This window comes from Salmo salar, chromosome ssa17 (genome assembly GCF_905237065.1).
Source record: "Salmo salar chromosome ssa17, Ssal_v3.1, whole genome shotgun sequence".
In the NCBI taxonomy this organism is placed as follows: domain Eukaryota; kingdom Metazoa; phylum Chordata; class Actinopteri; order Salmoniformes; family Salmonidae; genus Salmo; species Salmo salar.
Window position 1 is genome coordinate 84,533,148 of NC_059458.1, and position 25,000 is coordinate 84,558,147.

A 25,000-nucleotide genomic window follows, 5' to 3' on the forward strand; every position below is an offset into this window, starting at 1 on the left:
CGAGTCCAGGGCTGACATCCTAGTCTTTCTGTAGGTCTGGACGAGTCCAGGGCTGACATCCTAGTCTTTCTGTAGGTCTGGACGAGTCCAGGGCTGACATCCTAGTCTTTCTGTGGGTCTGGATGAGTCCAGAGCTGCCATCCTAGTCTTTCTGTAGGTCTGGACGAGTCCAGGGCTGACATCCTAGTCTTTCTGTAGGTCTGGACGAGTCCAGGGCTGACATCCTAGTCTTTCTGTAGGTCTGGACGAGTCCAGGGCTGACATCCTAGTCTTTCTGTAGGTCTGGACGAGTCCAGGGCTGACATCCTAGTCTTTCTGTAGGTCTGGACGAGTCCAGGGCTGACATCCTAGTCTTTCTGTAGGTCTGGACGAGTCCAGGGCTGACATCCTAGTCTTTCTGTAGGTCTGGACGAGTCCAGGGCTGACATCCTAGTCTTTCTGTAGGTCTGGACGAGTCCAGGCTGACATCCTAGTCTTTCTGTGGGTTTGGATGAGTCCAGGGCTGACATCCTAGTCTTTCTGTAGGTCTGGACGAGTCCAGGGCTGACATCCTAGTCTTTCTGTAGGTCTGGACGAGTCCAGGGCTGACATCCTAGTCTTTCTGTAGGTCTGGACGAGTCCAGGGCTGACATCCTAGTCTTTCTGTAGTTCTGGACAAGTCCAGGGCTGACATCCTAGTCTTTCTGTAGGTCTGGACGAGTCCAGGGCTGACATCCTAGTCTTTCTGTGGGTCTGGATGAGTCCAGAGCTGCCATCCTAGTCTTTCTGTAGGTCTGGACGAGTCCAGGGCTGACATCCTAGTCTTTCTGTAGGTCTGGACGAGTCCAGGGCTGACATCCTAGTCTTTCTGTAGTTCTGGACGAGTCCAGGGCTGACATCCTAGTCTTTCTGTAGGTCTGGACGAGTCCAGGGCTGACATCCTAGTCTTTCTGTGGGTTTGGATGAGTCCAGGGCTGACATCCTAGTCTTTCTGTGGGTTTGGATGAGTCCAGGGCTGACATCCTAGTCTGGGGTGAGAGGGCCATAGCAGGGCTACTCTGTCTGTCTGTCTGTCTGTCTGTCTGTCTGTCTGTCTGTCTGTCTGTCTGTCTGTCTGTCTGTCTGTCTGTCTGTCTGTCTGTCTGTCTGTCTGTCTGCCAAAGAAAGAGTCTCAAACCATGTTGCCATGTTAGTATGTTGCCATGTTGCCATGTTGCCAGGTTAGTATGTTGCCATGTTAGTATGTTGCCATGTTGCCATGTTGCCAGGTTAGTATGTTGCCATGTTAGTATGTTGCCATGTTAGTATGTTGCCATGTTAGTATGTTGCCATGTTGCCAGGTTAGTATGTTAGTATGTTGCCATGTTAGTATGTTGCCATGTTAGTATGTTAGTATGTTGCCATGTTAGTATGTTGCCATGTTAGTATGTTGCCATGTTAGTATGTTAGTATGTTGCCATGTTAGTATGTTGCCATGTTAGTATGTTGCCATGTTGCCAGGTTAGTATGTTGCCATGTTAGTATGTTGCCATGTTAGTATGTTGCCATGTTGCCAGGTTAGTATGTTGCCATGTTAGTATGTTGCCATGTTGCTAGGTTAGTATGTTGTCATGTTAGTATGTTGGCATGTTGCCAGGTTAGTATGTTGCCATGTTAGTATGTTGCCATGTTAGTATGTTGCCATGTTGCCAGGTTAGTATGTTGCCATGTTAGTATGTTGCTAGGTTAGTATGTTGTCATGTTAGTATGTTGCCATGTTAGTATGTTGGCATGTTGCCATGTTAGTATGTTGCCATGTTAGTATGTTGCCATGTTGCCATGTTAGTATGTTAGTATGTTGCCATGTTAGTATGTTGCCATGTTGCCATGTTAGTATGTTAGTATGTTGCCATGTTAGTATGTTGCCATGTTAGTATGTTGCCATGTTGCCATGTTAGTATGTTGCCATGTTAGTATGTTGCCATGTTAGTATGTTAGTATGTTGCCATGTTAGTATGTTGCCATGTTGCCAGGTTAGTATGTTGCCATGTTAGTATGTTGCCATGTTAGTATGTTGCCATGTTAGTATGTTAGTATGTTGCCATGTTAGTATGTTAGTATGTTGCCATGTTAGTATGTTAGTATGTTGCCATGTTAGTATGTTAGTATGTTGCCATGTTAGTATGTTAGTATGCTAGTATGTTAGTATGTTACCATGTTAGTATGTTAGTATGTTAGTATGTTGCCATGTTAGTATGTTGCCATGTTATTATGTTGCCATGTTGCCAGGTTAGTATGTTGCCATGTTAGTATGTTGCCATGTTAGTATGTTAGTATGTTGCCAGGTTAGTATGTTGCCATGTTAGTATGTTAGTATGTTGCCATGTTAGTATGTTAGTATGTTGCCATGTTAGTATGTTGCCATGTTAGTATGTTAGTATGTTGCCATGTTAGTATGTTGCCATGTTAGTATGTTAGTATGTTGCCATGTTAATATGTTAGTATGTTAGTATGTTAGTATGTTGCCATGTTAGTATGTTGCCATGTTAGTATGTTGCCATGTTAGTATGTTAGTATGTTGCCATGTTAATATGTTAGTATGTTAGTATGTTGCCATGTTAGTATGTTGCCATGTTAGTATGTTGCCATGTTAGTATGTTAGTATGTTGCCATGTTAGTATGTTGCCATGTTAGTATGTTAGTATGTTGCCATGTTAATATGTTAGTATGTTAGTATGTTAGTATTTTGCCATGTTAGTATGTTGCCATGTTAGTATGTTGCCATGTTAGTATGTTAGTATGTTGCCATGTTAATATGTTAGTATGTTGCCATGTTAGTATGTTGCCATGTTAGTATGTTTCTTGACATTTGGGATGTTACACAGCACATTGTACTTCCACCCATAGACATGTTCAAACATACAGACAAGCATCAAACAGGCACGTAAGCAAGCAGGCAAGTAAGCATACACACACACACACACACACACACACACACACACACACACACACACACACACACACACACACACACACACACACACACACACACACACACACACACACACACACACAGACACACACAAACACAGACACACACACACAGACAAACAAACACCCTTCACATTCACCCTGATGCGCGTATAAGAGGTTGTTCCTTGCATTAGACATAGCCTAGGGTTATGGTTGGACTTCAGACTATAATGCCATGATGTTGTAAATTCACAGAAGTCTTATTACATATGACTCTCTGCTTCAACATAATGAGGCTGTTTCCATTGCATGGCTTATTTCTTATCAAGCCCAATCCTGTAGAGCGCTGTGTGTGTGTGTGTGTGTGTGTGTGTGTGTGTGTGTGTGTGTGTGTGTGTGTGTGTGTGTGTGTGTGTGTGTGTGTGTGTGTGTGTGTGTGTGTGTGTGTGTGTGTGTGTGTGTTACATTTATGAATGTAGTGTTTGTATTGGACATAACAGTCTACAGACTTAATAAAGCGTGATGGCTTGGGGACATGTCAGCCCTGCAGATTACTGGAGTATAAATGATTAAACTCAACAACACAGACATTCTACTGTTTCCATGATACGTACCACAGTGCTACAGTACTTAGACAGGCTAGTATGGTGTGGACACAGCTCTCTCATTTCCTGAATCTGGAGCTACCTGACCTAACACAGTAACATACACAGCCTGCTGTTTGACAGCTAGAATAAAGGGCAGCTTGGTGCTTTGACAAATATCTTTGTCATCATGGCCATTATCCCAATGATTTATAGTTTATAAACTGATTCAATGTGTTGCATTTCAACTGCTGTTAAATTGTGTCGGGGGAAATAAAGTACTAAGTCTCCTCGGAACGAGTCAGCTGAGTAACTAGGCTGTTGAACATGACTCTAAACCCTGTCTTCCAGTCAGCTGAGTAACTAGGCTGTTGAACATGACTCTATATCCTGTCTTCCAGTCAGCTGAGTAACTAGGCTGTTGAACATGACTCTATATCCTGTCTTCCAGTCAGCTAAGTAACTAGGCTGTTGGACATGACTCTATATCCTGTCTTCCAGTCAGCTAAGTAACTAGGCTGTTGGACATGACTCTAAACCCTGTCTTCCAGTCAGCTAAGTAACTAGGCTGTTAAACATGACTCTATATCCTGTCTTCCAGTCAGCTAAGTAACTAGGCTGTTGGACATGACTCTAAACCCTGTCTTCCAGTCAGCTGAGTAACTAGGCTGTTGAACATGACTCTATATCCTGTCTTCCAGTCAGCTGAGTAACTAGGCTGTTGAACATGACTCTATATCCTGTCTTCCAGTCAGCTAAGTAACTAGGCTGTTGGACATGACTCTATATCCTGTCTTCCAGTCAGCTAAGTAACTAGGCTGTTGAACATGACTCTATATCCTGTCTTCCAGTCAGCTAAGTAACTAGGCTGTTGGACATGACTCTAAACCCTGTCTTCCAGTCAGCTGAGTAACTAGGCTGTTGGACATGACTCTATATCCTGTCTTCCAGTCAGCTGAGTAACTAGGCTGTTGGACATGACTCTAAACCCTGTCTTCCAGTCAGATTAGAAACTCTGTCAGTCCGTTGCTGCTGTACCAGACATGATGGGTCATTTCCTGTGTGGTTATGAGGAGCCCTGTGACCTTATCGTTATGGGATGTGAAAAAGGAAGCACCTGTCTTACTCTCCAGTCCACCACAGGACAGTGGTGTAAAGTACTTAAGTAAAAATACTTTAAAGTACTACTTACGTCGTTTTTGAGGTATCTGTGCTTTACTATTTATATTTATGACAACTTTTACTTCACTACATTCCTAAAGCAAATAATGTACATTTTACTCCATACATTTTCCCTGACACCCAAAGTACTCGTTACATTGTGAATGCTTAGCAGGACAGAAAAGAAGGCTTAAAAATCCTTCTTTAACCTGTCTCTTCCCCTTCATCTACACTGATTGAAGTGGATTTAACAGGTGACATCAATAAGGGATCATAGCTTTCACCATGTCATGCAAAGACCAGATGTTCTTAATGTTTTGTAAACTCAGTGTATAGATATGCCTTGGCTTTGACCAATCCCTCCTCCATTTCCCTAACCTTTAATGAGTAGGGTACGACACAGTGTTCATAGAGCAAGTAAGGTGTTGGTGTTGTCACTGGGCTGAGCGAGTGGGCTTAGGGGTGGGAAAGGGTACAGAGGAGTGACATGTGGTGGCATGAGAGTGAGAAGGGTGAGGAAAGAGAGAGAGGCAGTGAGAAGGGTGAGGAAAGAGAGGTAGTGATAAGGGTGAGGAAAGAGAGGCAGTGAGAAGGGTGAGGAAAGAGAGGCAGTGAGAAGTGTGTGGGAAGAGAAGCAGTGAGAAGGGTGAGGAAAGAGAGAGAGGCAGTGAGAAGGGTGAGGAAAGAGAGGGAGGCAGTGAGAAGAGTGAGGAAAGAGAGAGAGGCAGTGAGAAGGGTGAGGAAAGAGAGAGGCAGTGAGAAGGGTGAGGAAAGAGAGAGGCAGTGAGAAGGGTGAGGAAAGAGAGTGAGGCAGTGAGAAGGGTGAGGAAAGAGAGTGAGGCAGTGAGAAGGGTGAGGAAAGAGAGAGAGGCAGTGAGAAGGGTGAGGAAAGAGAGAGAGGCAGTGAGAAGGGTGAGGAAAGAGAGAGAGGCAGTGAGAAGGGTGAGGAAAGAGAAAGAGGCAGTGAGAAGGGTGAGGAAAGAGAGAGAGGCAGTGAGGAAAGTGTTGAAAGAGAAGGAGACAGGAACAATGTGGCATAGTGTGTCTAGCCTCTGCTTCTGTGTGTCCACCCAGTTCAGTATGGAGATCAGGAGGGACTGAGACCACCCAGTTCAGTATGGAGGTCAGGAGGGACTGAGACCACCCAGTTCAGTATGGAGGTCAGGAGGGACTGAGACCACCCAGTTCAGTATGGAGATCAGGAGGGACTGAGACCACCCAGTTCAGTATGGAGGTCAGGAGGGACTGAGACCACCCAGTTCAGTATGGAGATCAGGAGGGACTGAGACCACCCAGTTCAGTATGGAGGTCAGGAGGGACTGAGACCACCCAGTTCAGTATGGAGATCAGGAGGGACTGAGACCACCCAGTTCAGTATGGAGGTCAGGAGGGACTGAGACCACCCAGTTCAGTATGGAGATCAGGAGGGACTGAGACCACCCAGTTCAGTATGGAGGTCAGGAGGGACTGAGACCACCCATTTCAGTATGGAGGTCAGGAGGGACTGAGACCACCCAGTTCAGTATGGAGGTCAGGAGGGACTGAGACCACCCAGTTCAGTATGGAGGTCAGGAGGGACTGAGACCACCCAGTTCAGTATGGAGGATACCAGTATCAATGTATTTATTCCATGGCAAAAATGAAAACACGACGCAGACTAAACTCTTTGGTTCTTTAAAAGCATGCTGTATGTAACATATTGTGTTCTATAACTTGTGAAATAAATACATGTGACTCTGGATGACAACATAATGATGTTTGTTTCCAACATTAGATCTGTTTTCCTAAAGAATTTAACTGTGGGGAGAGTTTCTTACTATATGACTGTTACAGAGTTTGTTGAAAATGTGTTGTTCCCTAACCCTAGATTCATGTCCACACCCTAGCCCAACCTTAACCCTAGCCATAACCCCAACCGTTACCCTAACCCTAATCCAACCTTAACCCTAGCCATAACCCCAACCGTTACCCTAACCCTAGCCCAACCCGTTACCCTAATCCTTACCCTAGCCATAACCCCAACCGTTACCCTAACCCTAGCCCAACCTTAACCCTAGCCATAACCCCAACCGTTACCCTAACCCTAACCCAACCCGTTACCCTAACCCTAACCCTAGCCATAACCCCAACCGTTACCCTAGCCCAAACCGTTAGCCTAATCCTTACCCTAGCGTAACCCAAACCATTACCCTAACCCTTACCCTAGCCATAACCCCAACCGTTACCCTTACCCTAGCCATAACCCCAACCGTTACCCTAACCCTAACCCAACCTTAACCCTAGCCATAACCCCAACCGTTACCCTAACCCTAACCCAACCTTAACCCTAGCCATAACCCCAACCGTTACCCTAGCCCAACCTTAACCCTAGCCATAACCCCAACCGTTACCCTAACCCTAGCCCAACCTTAACCCTAGCCATAACCCCAACCGTTACCCTAACCCTAACCCAACCTTAACCCTAGCCATAACCCCAACCGTTACCCTAACCCTTACCCTAGTCATAACCCAAACCCATTACCCTCACCCTAACCCTAGTGTAACCCAAACCCTTACCCTAGTCATAACCCAAACCCATTACCCTAACCCTAACCCAACCTTAACCCTAGCCATAACCCCAACCGTTACCCTAACCCTAACCCTAGCGTAACCCAAACCATTACCCTAACCCTTACCCTAGTCATAACCCAAACCCATTACCCTCACCCTAACCCTAGTGTAACCCAAACAATTACCCTAACCCTTACCCTAGTCATAACCCCAACCCATTACCCTAACCTTGGCCATAACCCAAACCCATTACCCTAACGCTAACCATAACACAAACCCGTTACCCTAACGCTAACCATAACACAAACCCGTTAACCTAACGCTAACCATAACCCAATCTCGTTACCCTAACGCTAACCCAAACCCGTTACCCTAACGCTAACCATAACCCAAACCCGTTACCCTAACGCTAACCATAACCCAGACCCGTTACCCTAACGCTTACATAATGTTACCTTCACAACGCTAACTGGTCACTGATCTTAAACTGCTGTTTTCTTCTAGGCAACTACTGAAGACGGAGCTGGGCTCTTTCTTCACTGAATACCTGCAGGTAAGAGACTGTCTCTCTGCACCTCAGCACTGATATGAACATGACTCTGATATCGCTAACACTACTCTGATATTACTAACATTACTCTGATATTACTAACATTACTCTGATATTAGTAACATTACTCTGATATTACTGAAATTACTCTGATATTACTAATATTACATGGATATTACAAACATTACTCTGATATTACTAACATTACTCTGATATTACTAACGGTACTCTGATATTACTAACATTACTCTGATATTACTAACATTACTCTGATATTACTAACATTACTCTGATATTACTAACATTACTCCGATATTAACATTACATGGATATTACTAACATTACTCTGATATTACTAACATTACTCTGCTATTACTGAAATTACTCTGATATTACTAACACTACTCTGATATTACTAACATTACTCAGATATTACTAACATTACTCTGATATTACTGAAATTACTCTGATATTACTGAAATTACTCTGATATCACTAATATTACATGGGTATTATTAACATTTCTCTGATATTACTGACATTACTCTGATATTACTAATATTACTCTGATATTACTAATATTACTCTGATATTACTAACATTACTCTGATATTACTGAAATTACTCTGATATTACTAATATTACATGGATATTACCAACATTACTCTGATATTACTAATATTACTCTGATATTACAAACGGTACTCTGATATTACTAACATTACTCTGATATTACTAACATTACTCTGATATTACTAGCATTACTCCGATATTACTACCATTACTCTGATATTACTACCATTACTCTGATATTACTAACATTACTCTGATATTACTAACATTACTCTGATATTACGAACGGTACTCTGATATGAACGGTACTCTGATATTACTAACATTACTCTGATATTACTAACGGTACTCTGATATTACTAACATTACTCTGATATTACGAACGGTACTCTGATATGAACGGTACTCTGATATTACTAACATTACTCTGATATTACTAACATTACTCTGATATTACTAACACTACTCTGATATTACTAACATTACTCTGATATTACTGAAATTACTCTGATATTACTGATATTACATGGATATTACTAACATTACTCTGATATTACTGACATTACTCTGATATTACTAATATTACTCTGATGTTACTAACATTACTCTGATATTACTGAAATTACTCTGATATTACTGATATTACATGGATATTACAAACATTACTCTGATATTACTAACATTACTCTGATATTACTAACGGTACTCTGATATTACTAACATTACTCTGATATTACTAACATTACTCTGATATTACTAACATTACTCTGATATTACTAATATTACTCTGATATTACTAACATTACTCCGATATTAACATTACTCTGATATTACTAACATTACTTTGATATTACTAACATTACTCCGATATTAACATTACATGGATATTACTAACATTACTCTGCTATTACTAACATTACTCTGATATTACTGAAATTACTCTGATATTACTAATATTACATGGATATTACTAACATTACTCTGATATTACTAATATTGCTCTGATATTAATATTACACTGATATTACTAACATTACTCTGATATTAACATTACTCTGATATTGCTAATATTACATGGATATTACTAACGTTACTCTGATATTAATATTACTCTGATATTACTAACATTACTCTGATATTAACATTACTCTGATATTACTAACGTTACTCTGATATTACTAACGTTACTCTGATATTACTAACGTTACTCTGATATTACTAACATTACTCTGATATTACTAACATTACTCTGATATTAACATTACATGGATATTACTAACGTTACTCTGATATTACTAACATTACTCTGATATTACTAACGTTACTCTGATATTACTAACATTACTCTGATATTAACATTACATGGATATTACTAACGTTACTCTGATATTACTAACATTACTCTGATATTACTAACATTACTCTGATATTAACATTACATGGATATTACTAACGTTACTCTGATATTACTAATGTTACTCTGATATTACTAACGTTACTCTGATATTACTAACATTACTCTGATATTAACATTACATGGATATTACTAACGTTACTATGATATTACTAACATTACTCTGATATTACTAACATTACTCTGATATTACTAACATTACTCTGATATTAACATTACATGGATATTACTAACGTTACTCTGATATTACTAACATTACTCTGATATTACTAACATTACTCTGATATTACTAACGTTACTCTGATATTACTAACATTACTCTGATATTACTAACATTACTCTGATATTACTAACATTACTCCGATATTACTAACATTACTCTGATATTACTAACGCTACTCTGATGTTACTAACGTTACTCTGATATTACTAACGTTACTCTGATATTACTAACATTACTCTGATATTACTAACATTACTCTGATATTAACATTACATGGATATTACCAACGTTACTCTGATATTACTAACGTTACTCTGATATTACTAACGTTACTCTGATATTACTAACATTACTCTGATATTACTAACATTACTCTGATATTAACATTACATGGATATTACTAACGTTACTCTGATATTACTAACATTACTCTGATATTACTAACATTACTCTGATATTAACATTACATGGATATTACTAACATTACTCTGATATTACTAACATTACTCTGATATTACTAACATTACTCTGATATTACTAACATTACTCTGATATTAACATTACATGGATATTACTAACGTTACTCTGATATTACTAACAGTACTCTGATATTACTAACATTACTCTGATATTAACATTACATGGATATTACTAACGTTACTCTGATATTACTAACATTACTCTGATATTACTAACATTACTCTGATATTAACATTACATGGATATTACTAACGTTACTCTGATATTACTAACGTTACTCTGATATTACTAACATTACTCTGATATTACTAACATTACTCGGATATTACTAACATTACTCTGATATTACTAACATTACTCTGATATTACTAACATTACTCTGATATTACTAACATTACTCTGATATTAACATTACATGGATATTACTAACGTTACTCTGATATTACTAACATTACTCTGATATTACTAACATTACTCTGATATTACTAACATTACTCTGATATTACTAACATTACTCTTAATATTGTAAAAAAAGTCCTGGTCATAGAATGTGAAGCCATGTTTTCATTCCTCCTCTGCAGAATCAGCTGCTGACAAAGGGAATGGTGATACTGAGGGACAAAATGCGTTTCTATGAAGGTATGTATCATGTTACATTACTAATACAATAAAGATGTAGCACTGTTTGAAGTACTGTCGTAATACTGTTTGAAGTACTGTCGTAGTACTATTTGAAGTACTGTTTGAAGTACTGTCATAGTACTGTTTGAAGTACTGGTTGGTCATGATGTAGCCTATTGTGGCCCATTATCGTCTCTGTTGAGGTATTGTCAAGTGGTGAATGCACTATTGTAAAGTGGTTGTTCCACTGGATATTATAAGGTGAATGCACCAATTTGTAAGTCGCTCTGGATAAGAGCGTCTGCTAAATGTCTTAAATGTAAAATGTAAATGTAAATGGTGAAGACGCTCAAACCACCTGACCCTGACATCAAGTACACAGCTTATTTCTGCTAAAGTGCTATTGTCATGGCGACCAGACAGGAAGTGTTACTAACGTCACAGCCCTCAGACCACAACCAGATGTGAGATTTGACATTGTTGAAGAAGTTGAACCAGGCCTCGTCCCTCACCCTCCTATCCTTCCTCCCTCCCTTTACTGCCTCTCTTCGGTTCCTCGTCTGGTGCCAGTCAGTCAGCTTCTCACAATAGAACCCTTTCAAAATGACTTGGCCTCTTCAGATGGTTGAACCCAGTAGCCCTCTGCTCCAGCTGTGATCCAGCCGTCCCCACCACCGTGACCCAGCCGTCCCCACCCCCGTGACCCAGCCGTCCCCACCCCCGTGACCCAGCCGTCCCCACCCTCGTGACCCAGCCGTCCCCACCCCCGTAACACAGCCGTCCCCACCACCGTGACCCAGCCGTCCCCACCCCCGTGACCCAGCCGCCCCCACCCCCGTAACACAGCCGCCCCCACCACCGTGACCCAGCCGTCCCCACCCCCGTGACCCAGCCGTCCCCACCACCGTGACCCAGCCGCCCCCACCCCGTAACACAGCCGTCCCCACCACCGTGACCCAGCCGCCCCCACCCCCGTGACCCAGCCGCCCACACCACTGTGCCATTTGGCAGCACTGCTCAGAAACAGCTAACTGATAACTAAATCTCTCTCCGGATTCCCTCTGCCACAAGCAGGTCTCAGATCTCAGTGTGTGGATGCAGCTCTCTGCTGGTGTTTGTGGTTTTGAGGATCTGTGACAGTATCTGTGACAAACCATGAGAAATTACAACATATCAAACATAGAACATTAACACTTTTGAGTCTATGCTAATTAGCACCAAGTGCTAATTTCTGATTGGTTATTTTGACTTCCTGTTTGTCTTCAGGTCAGAAGCTATTGGACTCCTTGGCAGAGACGTGGGACTTCTTCTTCTGTGATGTTCTGTCCATGCTTCAGGCTATCTTCTACCCAGTACAGGTACAGTTACTCATTTTGGGTGTCAGTACTGTTTATATTTAGTTGCAGGAGCTCCACAATACTTGTGAGCTAATATTCTATAAGAGGAACAGCAGCTCAAGCAGTAGAACATTTGAGGTGCTGGTACTCAGCTCTGGTGAGCTCCTACCCAAGTCAACCACTGGTTACTTCTCCCTGTAGTGTTTCCATTGTATTCAGACAACTAAAAAGCAACATACAGTAGCCACTTGAACAGTAAGTTAATTTGTCAACAGTCCAGTGCACATTCTTCCACAACAGAGTTTTCCAAAACAAATGAGGAGAATTTGATAGATTTTCCAAAAGCATTTCAACATACAATAGAATGTTGAGTGGCCCTAAGCATGGTGTGTGTGTGTCTCTCTCTCTCTCTCTCTCTCTCTCTCTCTCTCGCTCTCTCTCTCTCTGTCTCTCTCTCTCTCTGTGTGTGTCTCTGTGTGTAGGTGTGTGTCTGTCTCTCTCTCTCTGTGTCTCTATGTGTGTGCATGTCTCTGTGTGTAATCTCTGTGTGTAATCTCTGTGTGTAATCTCCACCAGGGTAAGGAGCCGTCGGTGCGGCAGCTGGCCCTGCTTCACTTCAGGAGCATTATCACTCTGAACATCAAGCTGGAGGACGCCCTGTCCCGCCCCCGCGCCCGTGTCCCCCCCTCTATCATACAGATGTTGCTTATACTGCAGGTAGGGAGTAGAGAGCAACACACACACACACACACACACACACACACACACACACACACACACACACACACACACACACACACACACACACACACACACACACACACACACACAAGGATGCATTGAGGCACGGGGCGTACACTGCAAGCACACACACACACAGTCAAACATGTACAGAGGCATACACTCAGACACACACACACACACACACACACACACACACACACACACACACACACACACACACACACACACACACACACAGTCAAACATGTACAGAGGCATACACTCAGACACACACACACACACACACACACACACACACACACACACACACACACACACACACACACACACACACACACACACACACACACACACACACACACACAGTCAAACATGTACAGAGGCATACACACACACACACACACACAGTCAAACACGTACAGAGGCGTGCACTCAGACACACACACACACATAAGGACTCAAATCAAATGTTATTTGTCACATCGTAAACAACAGGTGTAGACTAACAATGAAATGCTTACTGATGGGCCCTTCCCAACAATGCAGAGAGAAAAATATAGAAAAGTTAATAACACAAGGAATAACGATAATGAGTAACGATAACTTGGTTGTATACACGGGTACCAGTACTGAGTTGATGTGCCGGGGTACGAGGTAATAACTTGGCTATATACACGGGGTACCAGTACTGAGTTGATGTGCTGGGGTACGAGGTAATAACTTGGCTATATACACGGGGTACCAGTACTGAGTTGATGTGCTGGGGTACGAGGTAATAACTTGGCTATATACACGGGGTACCAGTACTGAGTTGATGTGCTGGGGTACGAGGTAATAACTTGGTTATATACACGGGGTACCAGTACTGAGTTGATGTGCCGGGGTACGAGGTAATAACTTGGCTATATACACGGGGTACCAGTACTGAGTTGATGTGCAGGGGTACGAGGTAATAACTTGGCTATATACACGGGGTACCAGTACTGAGTTGATGTGCCGGGGTACGAGGTAATAACTTGGCTATATACACGGGGTACCAGTACTGAGTTGATGTGCTGGGGTACGAGGTAATAACTTGGCTATATACACGGGGTACCAGTACTGAGTTGATGTGCCGGGGTACGAGGTAATAACTTGGCTATATACACGGGGTACCAGTACTGAGTTGATGTGCTGGGGTACGAGGTAATAACTTGGCTGTATACAGGGAGTACCAGTACTGAGTTGATGTGCTGGGGTACGAGGTAATAACTTGGCTGTATACAGGGAGTACCAGTACTGAGTTGATGTGCTGGGGTACGAGGTAATAACTTGGCTATATACACGGGTACCAGTACTGAGTTGATGTGCTGGGGTACGAGGTAATAACTTGGTTATATACACGGGGTACCAGTACTGAGTTGATGTGCTGGGGTACGAGGTAATAACTTGGCTATATACACGGGGTACCAGTACTGAGTTGATGTGCTGGGGTACGAGGTAATAACTTGACTGTATACACGGGGTACCAGTACTGAGTTGATGTGCAGGGGTACAAGGTAATTGAGGTAGATATGTACATATAGGTAGGGATAAAGTGACTAGGCAACAGAATAGATCAGAAACAGTCGCAGCAGCTCCTGTGATGAGTCCAAAGAGTTAAATTCTCTGCAGTATCATAAATAGCAGACTACACCATTTCCTTGATGAACACAATGTCCTGAGCAGAAGCCAGATTGGATTTCTAAAAAATGATCATACAACAGACCACATTTCCACCCTCCACACTCTAATTGACCAACAAGTAAACCAAAACCAAGGCACAATCTACTCGTGTTTTGTAGACTTCAAGAAAGCATTTGATTCAATTTGGCACATAGGTCTTTTTTTAACGAATAGAAAGTGGAATTGGAGGGAAAACATATGATGTTATTAAATCAGTGTACACTAAAAACAAATGTGCGGTTAAAATTGGCAACAAGCAAACAGACTTCTTCTCTCAGGGACGTGGAGTGAAACAGGGCTGCTCAATAAGTCCAACACCATTTAAAATCTACATTAATGAATTGGCAAAAACATTAGAAGAATCTGCAGCACCTGGTCTCACCCTGCACAACACTGAAGTGTCTGCTGTACGCAGATGACCTGGTGCTGCCGTCTCCCACTAAGGAGGAGTTACAGCAGCACCTAGATCATCTGCACCGGTTGTCCTGGGCTCTGAACGTTAATCACAGGTTCTGTCTGGGCTCTGACCGTTAATCACAGGTTCTGTCTGGGCTCTGACCGTTAATCACAGGTTCTGTCTGACCTGGGCTCTGACCGTTAACCACAGGTTCTGTTAGACCTGGGCTCTGACCGTTAACCACAGGTTCTGTCAGACCTGGGCTCTGACCGTTAACCACAGGTTCTGTCAGACCTGGGCTCTGACTGTTAATCACAGGTTCTGTCTGGGCTCTGACCGTTAATCACAGGTTCTGTCAGACCTGGGCTCTGATCGTTAACCACAGGTTCTGTTAGACCTGGGCTCTGACCGTTAACCACAGGTTCTGTCAGACCTGGGCTCTGACCGTTAATCACAGGTTCTGTCAGACCTGGGCTCTGACCGTTAACCACAGGTTCTGTCAGACCTGGGCTCTGACCGTTAACCACAGGTTCTGTTAGACCTGGGCTCTGACCGTTAACCACAGGTTCTGTCAGACCTGGGCTCTGACCGTTAACCACAGGTTCTGTCAGACCTGGGCTCTGACCGTTAACCACAGGTTCTGTCAGACCTGGGCTCTGACCGTTAACCACAGGTTCTGTCAGACCTGGGCTCTGACCGTTAATCACAGGTTCTGTCAGACCTGGACTCTGACTGTTAATCTAAAAAAAAAACGGAATATAATGATATTCCAAAAAAGGTCCAGAAATCAGGATGAAAAATATACATTCTATTTGGACACAGTTCTATTAGAACACACCACAAACTACACATATCTAGGACTAAATATCAGCTGCACAGGTAGCTTTCACATGGCTGTGAAGGAGCTGAGAGACAAAGCAAGAAGAGCATTCTATGCCATTAAAAGGAACATTAAAATCGAAATTCCAATTAGAATCTGGCAGCAACAAAAATCTAATCAGTTATTGAACCAATTGCTCTAAATGGCAGTGAAGTATAGGGTCCACTATCTAATAATGAATTTACCAAATGGGACAAACATCCAATTGAAATACTGCATGCAGAGTTTTGCCAGACTGTGTTGCAAGTGCAAAGAAAACGTCCAAATAACACATGTAGAGCAGAAATGGGCCAAAGCCCCCACCTCATTCAAATCCAAAGAAGAGACATCACATTTTACAACCATCTAAAACCAAGTGACCCCAAAACATTCCATCACACAGCTCTACAATGTCAAGAGATGAAACAAGAGAAGAGTCCCCTCAGCCAGCTGGTTCTGAGGCTCAGTTCACTAACCCAAACCAACCCCATAGAGCCTCAGGACATCACTCAGAAAATCTGGCCCAACCAAATCATCACAACGCAAAATGAAAAATACATCACCTATTGGAAAGACACCACAAAAACATCCAAGTAAACTTCAATGCTACAGACAGTACTTGGTGGCAGACTATCTGACCACTGTGACATATAGAAAACTGAGGAAAACACTGACTAGGTACAGACTCAGTGAGCACAGTCTGGCTATAGAGACAGGTCATCACAGGCAAACCTGGCTGTCCAGAGAGGACAGGCTGTGCTCACTCTGTTCCAGGGGAGAGGTAGAGACAGAACTGCATTTCCTATTACACCGTGGCAAATACGCAGACCTAAGAGAATAGTGCTTTCCCAAAATTATCATTCAGTACAAAGAATTTGAAACTATAAAATATATTTAACTATAAAATATTTATTGGGTGAAAACCCAATATGTGCAGTTTTGTCAGCCAAATATGTGTCCTCCTGCCACAACCTGAGGGACAGCCAAATATGTGTCCTCCTGCCACAACCTGAGGGACAGCCAAATATGTGTCCTCCTGCCACAACCTGAGGGACAGCCAAATATGTGTCCTCCTGCCACAACCTGAGGGACGGACAAATATCTGTCCTCCTGCCACAACCTGAGGGACAGCCAAATATGTGTCCTCCTGCCACAACCTGAGGGACAGCCAAATATGTGTCCTCCTGCCACAACCTGAGGGACAGCCAAATATGTGTCCTCCTGCCACAACCTGAGGGCAGCCAGTGAAAAGTGCAATGTAATGTCAATAATATTCAGTTTTGTTTTGGCTTTGGTACACCATGTCATGTGTCTTCTCAGTCAGGTTGAGACTGGTCTACTACTATTGATTTAATGTATTGTTATTCTCATTAATATTGTTGCTGTTAATGGTAATCCCATTTCCACTACTATTATTATTGCTGTTGGTCCCACCATTTCTGTTATATGTATACTTTGACAATGTAAGTAATTTAACTTTTCATGTCAATAAAGTCTATTGAATTGAATTGAATAGTGCAAAAAGGGTCAATGCAGATATTCTGGTTAGCTATTTGGTTAATTATTTATCAGTCTTATGGCTTGGGGGTAGAAGCTGTTCAGGGTCCTGTTGGTTCTAGACTTGGTTCTAGACTTGGTTCCAGACTTGGTTCATTGGTACCACTTTCAGTGCGGTAGCAGCGAAAAGTTTATGACTTGGGTGGCTGGAGTCTTTGACAATTTTTTGGATCTTCCTCTGACACGGCCTGGTATCGAGGTCCTGGATGACAGGGAGCTCAGCCTCAGTGATGTACTGAGCTGTATGCATTACCCTCTGTAGAGCCTTACCCTCTGTAGAGCCTTACCCTCTGTAGAGCCTTAGCCCTCTGTAGAGCCTTAGCCCTCTGTAGAGCCTTACCCTCTGTAGAGCCTTACCCCTCTGTAGAGCACTACCCTCTGTAGAGCACTACCCACTGTAGAGCACTACCCTCTGTAGAGCACTACCCTCTGTAGAGCACTACCCTCTGTAGAGCCTTTCCCTCTGTAGAGCACTACCCTCTGTAGAGCACTACCCTCTGTAGAGCCTTTCCCTCTGTAGAGCACTACCCTCTGTAGAGCCTTACCCTCTGTAGAGCCTTACCCTCTGTAGAGCACTACCCTCTGTAGAGCCTTACCCTCTGTAGAGCACTACCCTCTGTAGAGCACTACCCTCTGTAGAGCACTACCCTCTGTAGAGCCTTGCCCTTTGTAGAGCACTACCCCTCTGTAGAGCACTACCCTCTGTAGAGCACTACCCTCTGTAGAGCCTTGCCCTCTGTAGAGCACTACCCTCTGTAGAGCACTACCCTCTGTAGAGCACTACCCTCTGTAGAGCCTTGCCCTTTGTAGAGCACTACCCCTCTGTAGAGCACTACCCTCTGTAGAGCACTACCCTCTGTAGAGCCTTGCCCTCTGTAGAGCCTTGCCCTCTGTAGAGCACTACCCTCTGTAGAGCCTTGCCCTCTGTAGAGCCTTGCCCTCTGTAGAGCACTACCCTCTGTAGAGTCTTACCCTCTGTAGAGCCTTGCCCTCTGTAGAGCACTACCCTCTGTAGAGCACTACCCTCTGTAGAGCACTACCCTCTGTAGAGCCTTACCCTCTGTAGAGCCTTGCCCTCTGTAGAGCACTACCCCTCTGTAGAGCCTTGCCCTCTGTAGAGCCTTGCCCTCTGTAGAGCACTACCCTCTGTAGAGCACTACCCTCTGTAGAGCCTTGCGGTCGGATGTCAAGCAGTTGCCATACCAAGCAGTGATGCAGCCAGTCAAGATGCTTTCTGTGGTGCAGCTGTAGACGTTTTTAAGGATTGGTTGAATTGACTTCCTGGTTGTCCCCAGGTCAGAAGCTATTGGTTGTTTTGACTTCCTGGTTGTCCCCAGGTCAGAAGCTACTGGTTGTTTTGACTTCCTGGTTGCCCCCAGGTCAGAAGCTATTGGTTGTTTTGACTTCCTGGTTGCCCCTAGGTCAGAAGCTACTGGTTGTTCTGACTTCCTGGTTGCCCCCAGGTCAGAAGCTACTGGTTGTTTTGACTTCCTGGTTGCCTCCTGGTCAGAAGCTATTGGTTGTTTTGACTTCCTGGTTGTCACCGGGTCAGAAGCTACTGGTTGTTTTGACTTCCTGGTTGCCTCCTGGTCAGAAGCTATTGGTTGTTTTGACTTCCTGGTTGCCCCCAGGTCAGAAGCTACTGGTTGTTTTGACTTCCTGGTTGCCTCCTGGTCAGAAGCTATTGGTTGTTTTGACTTCCTGGTTGCCCCCAGGTCAGAAGCTACTGGTTGTTTTGACTTCCTGGTTGCCTCCTGGTCAGAAGCTATTGGTTGTTTTGACTTCCTGGTTGCCACCGGGTCAGAAGCTACTGGTTGTTTTGACTTCCTGGTTGCCTCCTGGTCAGAAGCTATTGGTTGTTTTGACTTCCTGGTTGCCACCGGGTCAGAAGCTACTGGTTGTTCTGACTTCCTGGTTGTCCCCAGGTCAGAAGCTACTGGTTGTTCTGACTTCCTGGTTGCCCCCAGGTCAGAAGCTACTGGTTGTTTTGACTTCCTGGTTGCCCCCAGGTCAGAAGCTACTGGTTGTTTTGACTTCCTGGTTGCCCCCAGGTCAGAAGCTACTGGTTGTTTTGACTTCATGGTTGCCCCTAGGTCAGAAGCTACTGTTAGTTTTTACTTCTGGTTGCCCCCAGGTCAGAAGCTACTGGTTGTTTTGACTTCCTGGTTGCCTCCTGGTCAGAAGCTATTGGTTGTTTTGACTTCCTGGTTGTCACCGGGTCAGAAGCTACTGGTTGTTTTGACTTCCTGGTTGCCTCCTGGTCAGAAGCTATTGGTTGTTTTGACTTCCTGGTTGCCCCCAGGTCAGAAGCTACTGGTTGTTTTCACTTCCTGGTTGCCCCTAGGTCAGAAGCTACTGGTTGTTTTGACTTCCTGGTTGCCTCCTGGTCAGAAGCTATTGGTTGTTTTGACTTCCTGGTTGCCACCAGGTCAGAAGCTACTGGTTGTTTTGACTTCCTGGTTGCCTCCTGGTCAGAAGCTATTGGTTATTTTGACTTCCTGGTTGCCACCGGGTCAGAAGCTACTGGTTGTTTTGACTTCCTGGTTGCCACCGGGTCAGAAGCTACTGGTTGTTTTGACTTCCTGGTTGACCCCAGGTCAGAAGCTACTGGTTGTTTTGACTTCCTGGTTGCCCCTAGGTCAGAAGCTACTGGTTGTTTTGACTTCCTGGTTGCCTCCTGGTCAGAAGCTATTGGTTGTTTTGACTTCCTGGTTGCCACCGGGTCAGAAGCTACTGGTTGTTTTGACTTCCTGGTTGCCTCCTGGTCAGAAGCTATTGGTTGTTTTGACTTCCTGGTTGTCACCGGGTCAGAAGCTACTGGTTGTTTTGACTTCCTGGTTGCCTCCTGGTCAGAAGCTATTGGTTGTTTTGACTTCCTGGTTGCCCCCAGGTCAGAAGCTACTGGTTGTTTTGACTTCCTGGTTGCCTCCTGGTCAGAAGCTATTGGTTGTTTTGACTTCCTGGTTGCCCCCAGGTCAGAAGCTACTGGTTGTTTTGACTTCCTGGTTGCCTCCTGGTCAGAAGCTATTGGTTGTTTTGACTTCCTGGTTGCCACCGGGTCAGAAGCTACTGGTTGTTTTGACTTCCTGGTTGCCTCCTGGTCAGAAGCTATTGGTTGTTTTGACTTCCTGGTTGCCACCGGGTCAGAAGCTGCTGGTTGTTCTGACTTCCTGGTTGTCCCCAGGTCAGAAGCTACTGGTTGTTCTGACTTCCTGGTTGCCCCCAGGTCAGAAGCTACTGGTTGTTTTGACTTCCTGGTTGCCCCCAGGTCAGAAGCTACTGGTTGTTTTGACTTCCTGGTTGCCCCCAGGTCAGAAGCTACTGGTTGTTTTGACTTCATGGTTGCCCCTAGGTCAGAAGCTACTGTTAGTTTTTACTTCTGGTTGCCCCCAGGTCAGAAGCTACTGGTTGTTTTGACTTCCTGGTTGCCTCCTGGTCAGAAGCTATTGGTTGTTTTGACTTCCTGGTTGTCACCGGGTCAGAAGCTACTGGTTGTTTTGACTTCCTGGTTGCCTCCTGGTCAGAAGCTATTGGTTGTTTTGACTTCCTGGTTGCCCCCAGGTCAGAAGCTACTGGTTGTTTTCACTTCCTGGTTGCCCCTAGGTCAGAAGCTACTGGTTGTTTTGACTTCCTGGTTGCCTCCTGGTCAGAAGCTATTGGTTGTTTTGACTTCCTGGTTGCCACCAGGTCAGAAGCTACTGGTTGTTTTGACTTCCTGGTTGCCTCCTGGTCAGAAGCTATTGGTTATTTTGACTTCCTGGTTGCCACCGGGTCAGAAGCTACTGGTTGTTTTGACTTCCTGGTTGCCACCGGGTCAGAAGCTACTGGTTGTTTTGACTTCCTGGTTGACCCCAGGTCAGAAGCTACTGGTTGTTTTGACTTCCTGGTTGCCCCTAGGTCAGAAGCTACTGGTTGTTTTGACTTCCTGGTTGCCTCCTGGTCAGAAGCTATTGGTTGTTTTGACTTCCTGGTTGCCACCGGGTCAGAAGCTACTGGTTGTTTTGACTTCCTGGTTGCCTCCTGGTCAGAAGCTATTGGTTGTTTTGACTTCCTGGTTGCCACCGGGTCAGAAGCTACTGGTTGTTTTGACTTCCTGGTTGCCACCGGGTCAGAAGCTACTGGTTGTTTTGACTTCCTGGTTGACCCCAGGTCAGAAGCTACTGGTTGTTTTGACTTCCTGGTTGACCCCAGGTCAGAAGCTACTGGATTCCCTGGCAGAGACGTGGGACTTCTTCTTCTTTCCATGCTTCAGGTTATCTTCTATGATTCCACATCAACATCACTATAAAATAGTAACTGCATACAAAGTAAGACATCTGTCATATTGGGCTGAGTTATGTGCAGTTATCTGGATCATCTCTGTTCTCAGTGGTTAGCATGATGCCAGACAAGATCATATTTTTTCTCAGTGATTAGCAGGATGCCAGACCAGAGAGACTGTGATATAGTGAGCAGGAGAGCGATCTGACAGGAAACTGTCTCAGAGTGAAATCAGAATGGAGCCTTCTTCCCATGACCGCTGTCGACCCCCACCTCAGTGTGTGTGTGTATGTGTGTATGCATGCGTCTGTGTCTGTGACTTCTCTGCACAGTTCTCCACTGACATCATTAGAGTGACTGGGTGACCCAGATCTGCTGTCTCCTCTGCCAGGAGCCAGGGACAAACTGGAGCACACAGGAGAGATAGTAGAGTAGAGAGAGAAACCAGAGAGATTGATAAAGAGACTGAGGGATGGACAGAGAGAGAGAGACAGGGAGTGAGATAGATAAAGAGACTGAGGGATGGACAGAGAGAGAGACAGGGAGTAAGATGGATAAAGAAACTGAGAGATGGACAGAGAGAGAGACAGGGAGTGAGATAGATAAAGAGACTGAGGGATGGACAGAGAGAGAGACAGGGAGTGAGATAGATAAAGAGACAGGGATGGACGGAGAGAGAGACAGGGAGTGAGATAGATAAAGAGACTGAGGGATGGACAGAGAGAGAGACAGGAAGTGAGATAGATAAAGAGACTGAGGGATGGACAGAGAGAGAGACAGGGAGTGAGATAGATAAAGAGACTGAGGGATGGACGGAGAGAGAGACAGGGAGTGAGATAGATAAAGAGACTGAGGGATGGACGGAGAGAGAGACAGGGAGTGAGATAGATAAAGAGACTGAGGGATGGACGGAGAGAGACAGGGAGTAAGATGGATAAAGAAACTGAGAGATTGACAGAGAGAGAGACAGGAAGTGAGATAGAGACTGAGGGATGGACAAAGAGAGAGACAGGAAGTGAGGGTGATGGATACAAATAACCTATACTAGGAGACAGAGGTTTGATGGAGAACACGGGGATGGATAGAAAGACTCCCTCATTTGCGGCAGAAATAGAAAGAGAGGCGAGAACAGAGAACAGGACCAAGAGAGAGGAGAGAACAGGACCAAGAGAACAGAGAACAGGACCAGGAGAGGAGAGAACAGGACTAAGAGAGAGGAGAGAACAGGACTAAGAGAGAGGAGAGAACAGGACTAAGAGAGAGGAGAGAACAGGACTAAGAGAGAGGAGAGAACAGGACTAAGAGAGAGAGAGAGAGAACAGGACCAAGAGAACAGAGAACAGGACCAGGAGAGGAGAGAACAGGACCAGGAGAGAACAGGGAACAGGACCAGGAGAGAGGAGAGAACAGGACCAAGAGAGGAGAGAACAGGACCAGGAGAGGAGAGAACAGGACCAGGAGAGGAGAGAACAGGACCCAGAGAACAGGACCAGGAGAGAACAGAGAACAGGACCAGGAGAGGAGAGAACAGGACCAGGAGAGGAGAGAACAGGACCCAGAGAACAGGACCAGGAGAGAACAGAGAACAGGACCAGGAGAGGAGAGAACAGGACCAGGAGAGAACAGGGAACAGGACCAGGAGAGAACAGAGAACAGGACCAGGAGAGGAGAGAACAGGACCAGGAGAGGAGAGAACAGGACCAGGAGAGAACAGGGAACAGGACCAGGAGAGAGAGAGAGAACAGGACCAGGAGAGACAGAGAACAGGACCAGGAGAGGAGAGAACAGGACCGAGGAGAGAACAGGGAACAGGACCAGGAGAGAACAGAGAACAGGACCAGGAGAGGAGAGAACAGGACCAGGAGAGGAGAGAACAGGACCAGCAGGGAACAGGACCAGGAGAGAACAGAGAACAGGACCAGGAGAGGAGAGAACAGGACCAGGAGAGGAGAGAACAGGACCAGGAGAGAACAGGGAACAGGACCAGGAGAGAGGAGAGAACAGGACCAAGAGAACAGAGAACAGGACCAGGAGAGGAGAGAACAGGACTAAGAGAGAGAGAGAGAAAAGAAAGAGGAGTGGCTCTAGGCAGAACCAGAACCAGTACACGAACCAGTACCAGTATCAGAACCAGTATCAGAACTAGTATCAATATCAGAACCAGTACCAGTATCAGAACCAGTATTAGTACCAGTATCAGAACAGTACCAGTATCAATATCAGAACCAGTACCAGTATCAGAACCAGTATTAGTACCAGTATCAGAACAGTACCAGTATCAATATCAGAACCAGTACCAGTATCAGAACCAGTATTAGTACCAGTATCAGAACAGTACCAGTATCAATATCAGAACCAGTACCAGTATCAGAACCAGCATTAGTACCAGTATCAGAACAGTACCAGTATCAATATCAGAACCAGTACCAGTATCAGAACCAGTATTAGTACCAGTATCAGAACTGGTATCAGTATCAATATCAGAACCAGTACCAGTATCAGAACCAGTATCAGAACCAGTACCAGTATCAGAACCAGTATCAGTATCAATATCAGAACCAGTACCAGTATCAGAACCAGCATTAGTACCAGTATCAGAACAGTACCAGTATCAATATCAGAACCAGTACCAGTATCAGAACCAGTATTAGTACCAGCATCAGAACTGGTATCAGTATCAATATCAGAACCAGTACCCGTATCAGAACCAGTATCAGTACCAGTATCAGAACTAGTGTCAAGACCATGGTGCTTGCCTACGGAGCTGTGAGGGGAACGGCACCTCCGTACCTTCAGGCTCTGATCAGGCCCTACACCCAAACAAGGGCACTCCGTTCATCCACCTCTGGCCTGCTCGCCTCCCTACCACTGAGGAAGCACAGTTCCCGCTCAGCCCAGTCAAAACGGTTCGCTGCTCTGGCACCCCAATGGTGGAACAAGCTCCCTCACGACGCCAGGACAGCGGAGTCAATCACCACCTTCCGGAGACACCTGAAACCCCACCTCTTCAAGGAATACCTGGGATAGGATAAAGTAATCCTTCTAACCCCCCCCC

At 44.5% G+C, this 25,000-nt stretch overlaps 1 protein-coding gene across 8 annotated transcripts in view; it reads left to right on the plus strand.

Moving 5' to 3' along the window:
• Positions 1 to 25,000, plus strand: part of LOC106576365 (proline-rich protein 5) — a 69,757-nt gene that overhangs the window by 34,224 nt on the left and 10,533 nt on the right. For all 8 annotated transcript variants that reach the window (XM_045700265.1, XM_045700268.1, XM_045700264.1 and 5 more), the window contains 4 exons: positions 7,731 to 7,779; positions 11,048 to 11,105; positions 12,354 to 12,445; positions 13,001 to 13,141. In XM_045700265.1, the coding sequence (XP_045556221.1) occupies positions 7,731 to 7,779; positions 11,048 to 11,105; positions 12,354 to 12,445; positions 13,001 to 13,141 (340 nt within the window). The remainder of the gene's footprint in view (positions 1 to 7,730; positions 7,780 to 11,047; positions 11,106 to 12,353; positions 12,446 to 13,000; positions 13,142 to 25,000) is intronic.